At 34.5% G+C, this 14,290-nt stretch overlaps 1 protein-coding gene across 1 annotated transcript; it reads left to right on the top strand.

Annotated features, from left to right (window-relative positions):
* Positions 1–8,518: 8,518 nt before the first annotated feature.
* Positions 8,519–9,786, top strand: LOC133875466 (uncharacterized). The gene is made up of 3 exons (XM_062313612.1): positions 8,519–8,890; positions 9,005–9,123; positions 9,407–9,786. Exons 1-3 carry the CDS (start codon positions 8,602–8,604, stop codon positions 9,542–9,544), a joined length of 546 nt encoding a protein of 181 aa, XP_062169596.1. The 5' UTR covers positions 8,519–8,601; the 3' UTR covers positions 9,545–9,786.
* Positions 9,787–14,290: the final 4,504 nt, after the last annotated feature.

Raw genomic sequence — 14,290 nt, 5'->3', positions numbered from 1 at the left:
TGTGAGAGTAATACGGAATATCAGGATGAGTGACCTTATGAAAAGGTTGGTTCGGAAGAGCTAAAAGCAAAAAATATTGTGTCGTTAGGATGAGTTGTTACACAATATAGTATGAATTTTAGGCTCCTAATGGCTTAGAGCCTTGGATGTTTATGGGGTTGAGGACTTGGGTTCTAACTAGTGGAATTCCTATACTTTCATTATTTTGGTAATTCAAAATTTTCTAGATTAGGCTTCACGAATTATTAGTGGGTATACAATCTCCAAGAAGTGGACCACCCCTGCCTTAATAATTGTCTTATAATGACATATTCTTCTTATTATTGTGACATTTAAAGAGAATATATAGTAATCATTTCATTCAAAGAATGGGAGCTCATTGTGGACCATAATAAGCATATAGAAATGTACCCACAACCACAAGCCTATCTGGTAAGAAAAATGTTAGATTTACAACACCAATACAACAACTGCACAACAACCTCTCACATGAGGATGGGCTCCACACACTGGAGTCCACCCTCATGTGAGGGGTTGTTGTGCAGTTGTTGTGATAGTGTAGTGTAAGAATCAAGTCCCATCTAGTAAACCCTATGAAGTTAAGCTAAGTATCTTGGGAAACATAATTTCATATGGGAAAGTGGAAAAATCGCTGTAAAAAAACATTAACGGTGGAGATGGAATGAATGGGAAGAACTCCAGTTATTTTTTCACTGAAGGCAAGCCAAATTCATAAATCTTAACAGGATTACTTGCTTTTGTAGTTAAAAAATAAAGACCAAAATCCAAAATCTACCCTCTTTCTTCTACCTCCATAGAAATAGGCTTAGTTCTTATGCATTCTATTAGGGTTTTCAAGGTCCAGCTATGAGTCTACCTATTACATGGTTAGTGTAGGTCCGACAAAGAACCAATGCTCATGAAAGAGTAAACAACAACATTATTGTCGTTGTCATTTGTCATTACTGGATAGAATAATGTCAACAACTAGATTAATTTTTGAGAAAATTATTTATTTGGTCTATGGAGTTTATGGTTGTACTAAACTCATCTAAGGGTATCAAAAGTATCTTAAATATAGTTGAGGTAATAGGGTATGTGTCCAAAATGATTCTTGTTATCGGTCATTTGATGGAAACCATTAGATGCACACGCGGATTAGCACGTGACATAGCTGGTGACATGGATTGTACATAATTATAGTTTTACTCCAATTCTTTATTTTTTATTTTCTTTTTAAAATGGATATTCTAAGGAAGGTCGCCCTCCCCCGACCTCTTAGAAAATCCATATTCGGCTAGCCAAATGTTATTTGGCTATAGTGCTTACCAAAATTTGGTGACATTTATTTTATCATTCTCTCTCCTCTCATTTTTTTTTTCTTTTCTTTTTTTTTGTTGCTCTCTTATCTCCTCTCTGTTTCTTTCTCTCCTCTTAAGCATATTTTCCCTTTCTATACTCATTTTTAAAAATATGATCATCAAAAGAAGAGAAATTTTGAAAAATATGATCATTAAGAGAAGACAGAAAAAAGAATTTTGAAAAATATGACCATTATGATATTATGATTTTTTTTTTAAAAAATATGACCTTTGAGAAGAGACCAAATGTTGAAAATATGACCGGTAATAAAAGACAATTTTTCAAAGAGATGATTGTTGGAGAAACAATAAAGAAATCATTGAGAAATAATATTTAAATGTAATAATGAAAGTGGATAGTTAAAATAGATAGTGAAATGCAGATGGTTTGAAAAAGTTAGCAACTAAAATAGAAAAAGATAAGTCTTTAGGTAAAATATGGAGAAAATTTGTCAAGCCAGATGTGAATGCTCTTATAAGGAGGTGGACAATGAGGGGCGGCCGATAGCCCTTCACCTAATGAAGGGAGACCTCTCCTAGGAGAGGAGCGACCGGCGGCACCCTCTTGGAGATAAAGTTATAAATTTACAACAAATTGAGTCTTCAGATATATCACGTGTCAATTAGTTGTGACATAGAACCATGGTACGTCTAGCAGTTCCTGTTAAACAGTTGAGGGGGATGACCATTTTAGACAGAAAGCTTACCCTAGAGATATTTAAGATACTTTTTATACCCCAAGGATTAATTCTGAACAACTGCAAACTCAAGAGACTAAATAAATAATTTCTACTTATTATTATTATTATTTTGTAGGTATCTTAGCAACCGGATTGCTAATGTCCAATTTAAAATAATCTGTACCTAAATTTAAACACTGAACAAACAAAACATTGGGTTATTATTTTGGCCTGTGTTCCTTTCTCTTCCAATGACCTAGGCAGTAGGCACAAATATAAAAATAGTGCCCTAGGCTAACTTCTTGGCATGTGTCATGGTTTTGAGGTACATGAGATGAAAGAGACAAAAATCATCTCAACACAAGAATCCCTAAAAAACTCTTCATGCTGTTTGGTGAGGGAGTTGTGATCAGAATGTTAAATGCCAAAGTAATGGCAATGGGACCTACAAAAGTTGCACCCACCCAAATTCAATTCATGAAAAGGAGAAGGAGCTGAATGCCACCCACTAATTTTTTATGCTAAAATCAAAGCACAAATAATGGAAAGCTTGTACTTCCCATATATAAAATATATGGCTTTGGAGATTTTGTACAAAAGAAGTTCAGATCTTTCTTCAAATATTTAATGGTTCTAGTCCACCACCACCTTCAGCTACATTTTGAGCAAGAAAAAGAAAAAGAAAAAGAAAATGCATCATTTAAGGTTGGAAGCCTTCATAGGAGAGAAACCTCCTAAGGCTTTCACATGCCTGGATACTCTTCCATATTTTTAGGATTTTGGATCCAATCAGAGTATCATTAATGCCAAAAAAAAAAAAAAAAAAAAAGGTTCCATTACTTGAAGGTATAGGAATAGAATTCTCTGTCCCAATTGCAAGAGATCCTGATTATGAGGTATAGACCTTAGAATTGGAATTCACAACAATCAATTGTCCAAATTGCTATTGTGAAAGAGCTCGTGTAAGACTCAGTTGCTTGAGTGATTCCCGTCCATAAAGTCTAATATGATTAATTTTTTTTTCTTTTTTTTAAATTGAATAAGGAAAAGGGTTATAAGGAGGATTCTTCCCATTTCTGATCCAAAAGGAAAAAGAAGTAGACGATCCTATAAATGAAAAAGAGGTGGGCTCACCAACAATAGACCCAAACCAAACTAAAATAGTGCTGAAATAATAAAAAAAAATTATAGGAAATTGGTCAAACAAGTGACTCGGTCCCCTCAAAGGACCGCACAAGGCGGTTAAAAAAGCTAAAGAAATACAAAGTAAGACAAGCCCATCTGTACCCCCACTTAGGAATAATAACAATCACCCGAAGATAGTTGAAGTGGTAGAAACACTGACATAGTCCAAATCTGGTACGGAAGAAAAGAGATTCACCAACACAAATCCGGATACAACAGTCTCTCCTTAAGCCTGAAGGGAGACTCAAACCCAAGCAACAAAATAAACCTTGAATTCAACAAAAATATATAAGATTTGTCAAAGATTTCTAGGGAGTAGTTTTCGAGATTGAAAAATCTACAAGAGTCTAAAGTTGCATGATTTTGATTTTTTGAACGATTACTGTTGTTTGTCTTGCAGTTGAAGGTAAGATCATCTCTCTGTTTCCCAGGTAGAAATTGAAGCTTTCGATGCTCACTGGATTTGGTTGATGCTCATATCCCAATTTCAAAATACTTCTTTTAGCTTAGGAAAAAAGGAAATTAAGTCTTATTATAGTTGTAACTAGGGTTTCAAGCTATGGAAAAGTACAATTTGGCACGTGGTTAGATTGATTTCACGTGGGGCAAGGATGTGGTAGCTGTTCTTTACTTTAACTATACCTATACGAGGTCCTTTGTTTCAGAAGATAAAGTAAAATAATCAATAAAAATTAAAATAACAATACTATAAGAAAAGAAAAAAAAAGGTTAAAAAGGAAAAGATTAAAAGATTAAGGTTAAAAGGAAAAGATTAAGAAGAGATGGGGGTTTCATAATATTATATACCTGAAAAAGCAAGATTTGATTTGGGGGATCCATTTTCAAATAGAACTTGGGAAAACACGTGAGCATGAAACAATGTTAGAGACGTGAGATAGAGTTTCCTCCGACCATGTTGAGTCCCTGACATGAAACACAGCTGCCTTTACTAGAACATGAGTAGTAGAATTTACCTTATTTTTCACATGATATACATGAAAGGATCTAAGAGAGTGCAATTTTGATTTAATATCATCCTTGAAGTGTCAAATTTTGTTAAGAAATGGAACGGCCGAATTGATCTCAATTACTACTTGCAATGCATCTCTTTCCAATATAGTGTCAAGCAAACCTGATTCTTTTGCGAAAAGAACAGCATGTAGAGCAGCCCATGTCTTTGCAACAAGTGGGTCTGTATGAACATGAAGCGTGAGATTACGGGCTGCCACTACCTGACCCTGAAAATCACGAGCAATAATCCCGAGATCGATTTGTCTATTCTTCATGTCAATGGCAGGGTCCAAGTTGATTTTATATTGACATGGTAGTGGGGCCTTTCACTATAGCAGTAATAACGGCAATAAGTGATAAATATTCAATTAAACATTAAAATAAATCCTCTCAAAAATTTAAACTAATAAAAAATAATAAATTTAATTAATATTTAAACCGCAACTGATAAGCAAAAAGATGAAGAATTTGTTTGAAATTTGTTTGTGTAATCTTTGTAATTTTATTTATTTTCTATTACAACATGAGTTTCTAAAGTCGGTGTGGTCAGACATGTGATGTTCTTAGTGGGACCAAATTATTTTTCAATCATCTAATTTCAAAGACGTAGCAAAAATTTCAAAAGACAGAAATTCCGACAGGGGCAGTGGCACCACAAGTTGCTGTATTAAGTCTATTTATTCTCCATTTCAACGACCTAAAATGGTACCACAATTGCATTTGTCATTGAATATAGAGAAATTTGTGGATCGGGATTGCTTGTAATTTTCTGTCTCAATTGAAGCCTATTCGAGCTTCAAACGAGAGAGGACCCCATTCAAAATTTGAAAGATAATTCGAACGGATAATTTTAGAGATTCCAATCCAAAGTTTGGAGGATAATCGTGATTGATGGAACCTTATTATGGTCACATCACACGGATAATAATAATAATAATTCCCTTATCTAACATAATAATCCCTTTATAGATTCACATTTAAAATTCAACTAAGTTCAATAATTCTTCAATATGTGTGAAATGAAGGGTTAGGCCATCTCCAACAGAGTGGCTATTTTAGCCACAATGGTCAAATTTAACTTTTTTTGCTTTTTTTTTTAATTCTCCAACTGAATGGTTACTTTAACTATTTTTCTAAACACATGAGCAGTAAATAGCCAACATTGGCTATTCACTGTTCATGTGTTTAGATTTTTTTTTATTAATTTTTTCTCTCTCCCTCTCCGATTGCTCTTCGTCCCTCTCTGTCACTCTCCATCCCTCATCAAATATTTTCTCAATCTCCCACTCTCCCTCTTCGTCCCTCCCGGTTCTGCTGCCCAACGAAACCCGCCTCTACCCTTCTTTCCGCCGTCCCCAAAATCATCACCGCAACCAACCGGTGTTTTCTCTCCTTCATCACCGCAAACAACCAAAACACATTCTCGAAATCAACCAAAATCATCACCGCAACCGGCCAAGAACAACCAACCAACCAAAATCATCATAAATCAATAATAATTAAAAGTAGAATCTCAATGAAATTACCAACTGAAAATTTCTCAATGAAATCACCAGAAAATTTCTCAGAGATCTCGTCGATGGTTCGTGTAGATCGGGCCTCATTTCGTCGCTGATTTCCGGTAAAATGGAGGAACCGTTCTTCGATGTGTGGAGTTTCTGAGTCGGCCTTCAATCGCCGAGACTGATCTCCCTCATCTCACAGTCTCTCTCTCGTTTTCCCCTCTCACTCAATCTCTCTCTTTGTGCTCTCGCTTCATCTCTCTCTCTGTGTCCTTTGAATGGAAGAGAGGAAAGGAAAACAAGAAAGAAGGGGAAAGAAGAGCCGGGTGAAGAAAGAAGTCTCTGAAGAAACTGAGAAAGAAGGGAAAAAGGAGGAAAAGAAAAAAATAATAAAAAAAAATTGGAAAATAATATTTAAATGGAAATAAAAAGTTGAATAGTAAATCTGTTGGAGAGAATATAAGATAAACAGTAGTTAAAGTAGATAGTTGGCTTTTTTCAATAGCTATTATAGCTTTTATTGTTAGCTATTATAGCTTTTATTGTTAGAGATGGCCTAAATGTATCTAAAGATTAGTTGGAATGAGAGTGCACTAAAGTTGCACCCTATTCGGACAATCTGGACAGATATCTTGATACTTGTCAGAATAATTGTTTAGTTTGTCCGGACACCTATCCGAATAAAGATTATATGTGCCCGAACAACTGGTCGGATTGTCCTAACACTTGTCCAAATGAAATAAAATCTAAATCCCCTCTCATGTAACGTAAGGCCACTCACGAATCCGTTAGAACATGCCCCCAAACACAAACACATTTAAAAAAAAAATGGAAAAAAAAAGAAAAAAAGAAAAAAAGAAAAAAAGAAAAGGCAAGCTTTTGCAATTATTTAGGCTTTAGCAAAATGTGATCGCCCTCTTTTTGAAGGACGCTTTTGGGTTTTGGAATGTAACGGACAGAAAAGGGGAACTCAAAAGTGCCCCCCGAAACCCCTCACGCGCGACACGCACTCATTACGTGTCGAGGGGAAGCTCTGTATCTTCGATGGTGCCGAGAATGTGGGGCCCACTGCCGAGGCCTCTTTCACGTTTTCTTTCTCCCACGACACAAAATTTCACGCCTCATCTGTTGGGTGAGCATGGGCAACATGAAACGCCCCCCCCCCCCACCCCCACTTGCCTTTCCAATCTCCCACGCGCACTTCCAATTATATTCAACTCTAAAATAAAAAAGTCACATCAATTTCTCTTTAATAATTACAAATATTCTTTAAATTTTAAATATATATATATATATATATTTTTTATTAAACCAATTGTTGTTCATAGAACATTAGAACATGCCACTCTCTTATTAAAAAATATATTTCAATTAAATAGATTGAATTGAAAGAATTTTCTTCAAATATGGTTAATTATAGTTTAAATTAACAACTGATTTTAGTGGTATAATAATAGTAGTATGAGATTTGAGGGTGCCTAGCCTCATAAATCAATAGTTTAAAATTCCTTTCAGTTTCTTCAAGAATTACAAAGAAAAAGAAAATGCTTGAAAACTATGATACCGTATTAGTCCATGTTATTCATATAATGATGAGTATCCTGATTTAGTCATTATCAAGATTGAGTGTTTAACATGATTAATTAAATGGGTTGTGTTCGTATCGATTTATAATTTGCTCACATTTTGTTTTTGGATAAATTCAATGAAGGGTACTGAGTTATTGACCGTTTTGAATTAAGGGTATTGAATTTCAAAATGTCTCAAATTATGGTATCTAAGTTTCAAAACATCTCAATAATAAGTACTATGTTAGGATTTGCCGTTAAATCCTGCAAAAATTTCAAAAATACCCACGTGTTTATTTTTTTTAAAAAGATTTATAAAATTTTTCAAAGATTCAAGTATGTGTATTTTTGCAAATTCCGTTAAATTTTGACTAACACTTAAATCCTAACAATTTTTTTTTTCCTAAGAAAAAATAGGGGTATTTTAAAAATTTTGATAGGATTTAATAGCAAATCCTAACAGAAGAGTATCTGTTATTGAAATGTTTTGAAACTTGGATACCCTAATTTGAGACGTTTTTAAGTTCAGTACCCTTAAATGAAAATGACAAATAATTCAATATCCTTCAGTAAAGTTCTTCTCCTTTTTTTTTTTTTTTTTTGGCTTTGCAGTGTTTTGACATAAAAATTCTTGCACAAAAAATCTCCAAAAACAATGTAATTAGCTACTATCAACAATCAAAAATACACATCCACCCCCAACACAGATGTATATGAAGTCATGTTCGTTAACGAACCAGTCAAAATACAAAATACAAAAATAAAATAAATAAATAAATAATATATATATATATATATATATATATATATATATATATATATATATATATATATATATATATATATCCTTCTATGCATAAAGTACCCAACATAGTAAGTGCATTTCACATTGCATGGAAGGCACGTAGGGATTTACCTTATCAAGCCACATCTACATGTAACGGACGAAAACACCTCTGGCCCTACTTCCTTTTGTCTCCTCAGCCGATCAAGCATCAACCATAGCTCACCACATAATGCCGTGTTAGTCCAATCATGCCATCGTTTCATCAGTTTAATTCCCAAACTGCCATTGATTACCATAATGTCTCTCACACACTATCATTAGCATACAGCATTTTTTACCCTAATTGGTTTCTTTTTTTTTGGTCATTTACTACTAGTAATGCCTGGTGGGTGGTGGGTATAAAGAGGCTGCTCCATACTTTGAACTTTAATTTGTTCTTTGGTTTCCTCATCACCATTTTCTTCTTCTTCTGAGAGAGAGAGAGAGAGAGAGAGAGAGCACAAAGATATGGGGAATTGTCAAGCCATTGATGCAGCAACGCTAGAGCTACAACACCCAAATGGGAAAGTGGACAAGTTTTATTGGTCTGTGAGTGCTAGTGAGATTATGAAGATGAATCCTGGCCACTATGTTGCTCTTCTCATCTCCACCGCCTTGTGTCCTTCCAATAAGAACAACAACAACAACAACAACAGCAACAGCAATAACAACCAGGTTCGTGTAACAAGGATCAAGCTGCTCAGACCGACAGACACTCTTGTTCTTGGCCAAGTTTATAGACTAATCACCGCTCAAGGTATATATGTTGGTTTCTTTCCTTTTTTTGAATATATATTGTTTGTTTGTGGGGGAGATCAGTGTTTTGAGCATAATCTGATATGATTGTCCAATTTTGCTTTGTGGGTTGTAGAGGTTATGAAAGGCTTGTGGGCAAAGAAGCAAGCAAAGATGAAGAAAAACCAGTCAGAATCAGGAGAGAAGCCGGAGACAACAGCAAGAAGATCTGAACTGGAGAAGGCCGACAATCATGTAAAACTTCAATAAATATTTTATCTCTACAATTTTGGTTCTGATTTCAAGTGGTTAATTATATATTTTAATTAAAGTTTTCAAGTACAACATAATCAGAAAAAAAAAATAGATATATTAACTGATTCAGAAGATGGGCATAAAATAATAGGAGATGCTTGAGCTCCCTAATTAAGTCAAAAGGCTATATGATTAAATGAAGAATAATATGTGCTGTTGAATGCCCCATGTGCATATATTTACTATTCATTATCACTCAACAAATCATGCCATTACATTTCAGGTGAGCAAGCATGAGAGACACAGATCATCGAGGACAACAACATCATCATCATCATCATCATCATCAACAAACTCTGCCACAGCCAGGCCAAGAACATGGCAACCAAAGTTGCAGAGCATCTCAGAGGCTGTGAGCTGACCATGTTTTCCCATCCTCAAACATGCTGCCGCAAGCTAAGAGACAGAGAAGCAGTGGATTAACGATCCATCCTGGCAACATGATGTTCTGATCTTAGAGCTGTGATCAAAAACTTCTTTTTTCCTATTTTGGAGATCTGGGTTATGCATAAATTGTGTATATATAGCAGATGGGCACATGTCCAACATCATTGTAATCAAGTGGTCTTGTGAAATGGAAGTAACTCCCTTTTAGATACATAATTGCTAATGCAACATTTTACTGATTAAGGGAGGAGCCAACATTTGCCCTGATTGCCCGGATTTACCTGTCTATCCGAGAACGTAATTGACCTGTTCAAACAAGTTAATCTCATAAAAGCTTCTCACAATTGAAGTCCGGCAGGCTGTGATCTAACAAGAGATTGCAGTCAATCCTAATATGAATAAAAGTCGCATGCATTAAATGCAGTTTCTGCTATAGTTGTCCTACACTTTATGTCATGCTAACCAGTGATTCTGAAACTATAGCAGATTTTTATTTCTATATACTGTACAATAAATCTGCTATTAATTATCAAAAAGCAAATAGCATATATACCACCAAAATATAAGGACCAAAAGTTCTAGTCGTTGCTCTGAAGTCTTGCTGATTAGAAATTAGAACTAGACAACCGACGACCATTGACATTCACCAACTCCCCATTTATGACAAAATAGATTCTATGGATAATTGATGTGTGCCTGAAAGAGGTTATGAACAATGTGATCATGTTTATGTAATCAAGCATTTCCTGCTAGTAGATAAAGATCATCAGTAATCTGAAAAAAATAATTAAAAATATGCTCACGTAACCAATATGTACTGATTGATATAAAGTATTCAACTAGGCATTGTCTCGTATACTTCTATAAAGTATTCAACTAGGCATCGTCTAGTTACGTTGCCATTTGCAAATGGGTATAATCTCACCAATAAAGTCATTCTTTCGAATCATTTCTTAAGTAATATAATATGGATTACTTAATATGGTATCAAAGTAAAAGTTTTGAATTTGAACATTGTCTCCACAATTAACCCATCAATTTCAGTTAAATATTATAAGTATTAGGTCTCACTTGTTGAGGAGAATTTAAACTTACACGTGAGGGAGAATGTTAAATATTAATTAAATTATTAAATTTACCATTTCCTATTGGCTTGAACTTTTGGAATAAGGGTTGTTTGAGTTTGCGGTTTCAAAACATGCGATTTCAAAATGTGATTTTTTTAAAACACAGTTAAGCATTTGGTAAAATCGAATTTTGGCCTTTAAAATCGTATGTTTTTAAAAGCTAGCCCCTTGCCTCCGATTTCTCACTTTTTAAAAACGCACTCCCAAAAGAGACATTTTTTCTCGATTTTGTTTAAAAACCCACTTTTAACTTGCGAAATCGTAGATCTAAACAGACTCTAGGTGGTGATTTAACATTCTAAAGTAAAATATGGCAAAAGCTAACTTTCAATTAAGCGTAGCTAGTTCCGAGTTTCAATAACTACCACACAGTTTGGTAGGGGTGAAAACCAGGTTATAGTTATTGGTTATTGGCTAAAACCGGTAAACGTAACTAGAGTAGCCGGCTGGCCAAAATCGCCAACCGGGTAGCTGGTTAACCGGATGATACCTGGTTATCTGAATCTATAACCAAAATTTTGAAAAGATAAAAAAACATTTCAACCTTTTTTGGCCCAATATATTAGCCTAAATTTTATTATTTTAATTTTTTAAATAAATAAATAAATATATATATATACTCCTAGTTGTTAGTTATAACCGGTTTTAATATTTTCTAAAACAGGTAATCACTACGGTTAGCTGGTTACCAGTTGATACCCGGTTATCAGTTATAACAGGCCGGCTTTATATCCTTACATTTTGGTTTACCGAAAAAAGGTACATAATATTTAAATCACCATTTTTCTGAAAGCTTGAGCTTATAAAAAATAGTAAATTTAATATTAATTTATATTTTAACACTGCCTTTTACGTGTAGGCACAAACTCTTCCTTAATAATTAACGCCCAACATGTGAAATATTAAGATGAATTGACGGAGACAATGTTTGAACTCAGAATTTTTACTTTAACACATGTTAAATCACAATTTATCCCAAGAATTTAAGCTTATTCAATTAATTTATATTTTATCACTCCCTCCCACGTGAGTGAAAGGTAAACGAGAGTCCTCGTTGGAACTCAAAACTACCGTTCAAAAAATTTCGTTGGTATCTCATAAACTGTAAGTCTGTAATGCAAGAGAATTCCAAAGTATTTTTTTTCAACATATTCATCTTCAAGCACTTAGACCAAAAGGGGGGAGGGAGTAGTACTAAAGAAAAGCTTGCAGGCGGACATAACCAGAGCAAGATAAGATACAAAAGGGCTTTGTCAGAAGAAAATATCATCAGCATTCGGCTTCAGAAGGTTCTTCCTTGAGCCAAAAAAGGTTACGTAATCCCTGTCATCATCATGCTCTGTACATTTTTTTGACTTTGAGACAGCCATCAAACTGACCCTTTTTAGTGCAAAATCTTCCACACTGCCCATGGCATGATTGGTTCCTCTTCGGAACCCAGAGAAATAAAGGCCAAAGCTTAGTAAAGCAAAAAGAAACAGGGCTCTTTTTTTCTTTCTTTCTTTTTTTCAATTCAAAAGATATTGCATGCTCCACTTTGTAGACTACTTTGAGGAGGACAATTGCATCCAGCTCACTATGCGAGCATTTTGTATGAGTTATAAATTGGGTGCATTACACATCTTCAGATTCTGCAAAAGTACATAGAATTCCTTCCATGCGGGCCATCAATTGTTTGCCACCTTTTGGCAAAATACAGAGCATCATATAAAATATGTCTCTGTTTTGAACAATAAAAAAAAACATATATATATAATCAGATTATTAAGTTGTAGAAAAGCATCTTCTTTTGAGTACAGATTGTAGACTTAGCTGTACCTGATTGAGCTAGCTGTATCAAACTTCTTCCTGCAGTTGAGTCTCCCAGTTTTTGTTGAAAGATCGAGACACAAGTCTTTACTCAAACTAGCTCCTTTAAAATTCTAACAGAGTATCTTCCTATGTAGGCTTTTCATGCAATAAACGCATGGCTTTCATACCATTTGTTAGCAAAGATGGGACCGGGATTTCTCGTCCGAGAGTCAGAGCATGAATGAGGGCCAAGCCTAATTATATATCATATATAAAAGTCGAGTTCTTCTTAAGAATGACATAGAATGATGACACGTGGCATGAACCCATAATGTTTAGTGACTAGTCCAGTTCTTTAAGTACTGAACTAGTCTTCTAAAGAAAATTGAATCGGTCTATTTAATATATGTTAATACGTTTACTTAAAAATTCATATATAAAATCGAGAGTTATATGTATTAATACGGTATTTCAAAATTCATATATAGAATCAAGAGTTACATGTGTTATATAGAATCTTATATATAAGAAAACAAAAACCTCCATATATACCAAAAAAAAAAAAACAACCACATATACTTTACAAATAATGCACGTCTCTCTTTCTCTCTCTCTCTCTCTCTCCATTAACGCCTTAAAATATAGAAGAGTTTTAGATTTTGTATATATATATATAAAAGCTGAGTTTTTCCTTAAAATTTCACACATTACGCGGGTTATGAGCTAGTTTTAGTAAGGGTCGAACCTAATTTTTAGACTATATATGTATATATTAAAGAAAATTTCCAAAACGAAAGGGCCATGGCCCCTAGCCTCTCTTGTTCTGACCCAATTCATTAAGGAGATAAACAAGTAGGAAACTCCACGAAGATGAAGTTTTGATATATAATATCACTCAACCCAAAAAGTGTTTTGATTTGAAATAAAGGTGAAAGTAGTTTTGAGTATTTTGTGTTTTGAGTGGTTTGTTAATGCTTTTGCATTTTTGGTAAAAAGCAAAAAGCGTTGCCAACAGGTTATGTTAATCACTTGGACTTTTAATTTAAACATGTACATACTTGAACACTTTTCACAGTCCAAAAGCTATATCTCCATTTTCTGAAAGTGACCCTTCAAAGCAGTCCAGGATATGATCATCTTGTTCGAAAGCAACTTCATACGGCATGCCTTGCTTACATTGGAAGAAAGATACACACTACCAATAATCATCACAAGAGAACAGATTCCATCTTCAAAAGGTGTAGAGACGAAAACGATCTCTAACTATCACTTCCCTATCATAATTTATTATTATTATTATTATTATTTTTTTTTTTAAAAAAAAATTATGAATAAGCACCTTTTACCAACCAACCAAACCACGATACAATCAAACACATAGTAAAGACTGGATCACAGCTCCTAAACACCAGCAACTTCTAACAAAAAACTCCTACCACTATCAGCCTTATACCATCCTTCTGCAGAAACGAGTTCCTTCTGCAACAAGACTAAGTCTCACTCAACCAATACAACATCAGCTTTTAACAATTAAACCACTACAAACCAAAGTAGACGGCAAACGAGAAGGATACTGATCAACTAAGATTCTTGCACTGATGGGGTGGTCAAAGAAGCATGATGTGAGAGTGAGAGAGTTACAACCTTGGCATGAATTTGCTCGAGCTGAGAGAGATATGGTGCATCTTAAGCACACCAAAGCGTCTTTGTGGAATTGGGTGGTCATATGGGGATTTGGTCGGTTGGTTTGGGACAGTATATGTGGCACTTACCACGTCAACCAAATGTTTAAATTTACCTGT

The sequence above is a fragment of the Alnus glutinosa genome, chromosome 8 (genome assembly GCF_958979055.1).
Source record: "Alnus glutinosa chromosome 8, dhAlnGlut1.1, whole genome shotgun sequence".
Classification (NCBI taxonomy): Eukaryota; Viridiplantae; Streptophyta; class Magnoliopsida; order Fagales; family Betulaceae; genus Alnus; species Alnus glutinosa.
The sequence above is the reverse complement of the archived record's forward strand: the minus strand, read 5'-3'. Positions and strand labels throughout refer to the sequence as shown.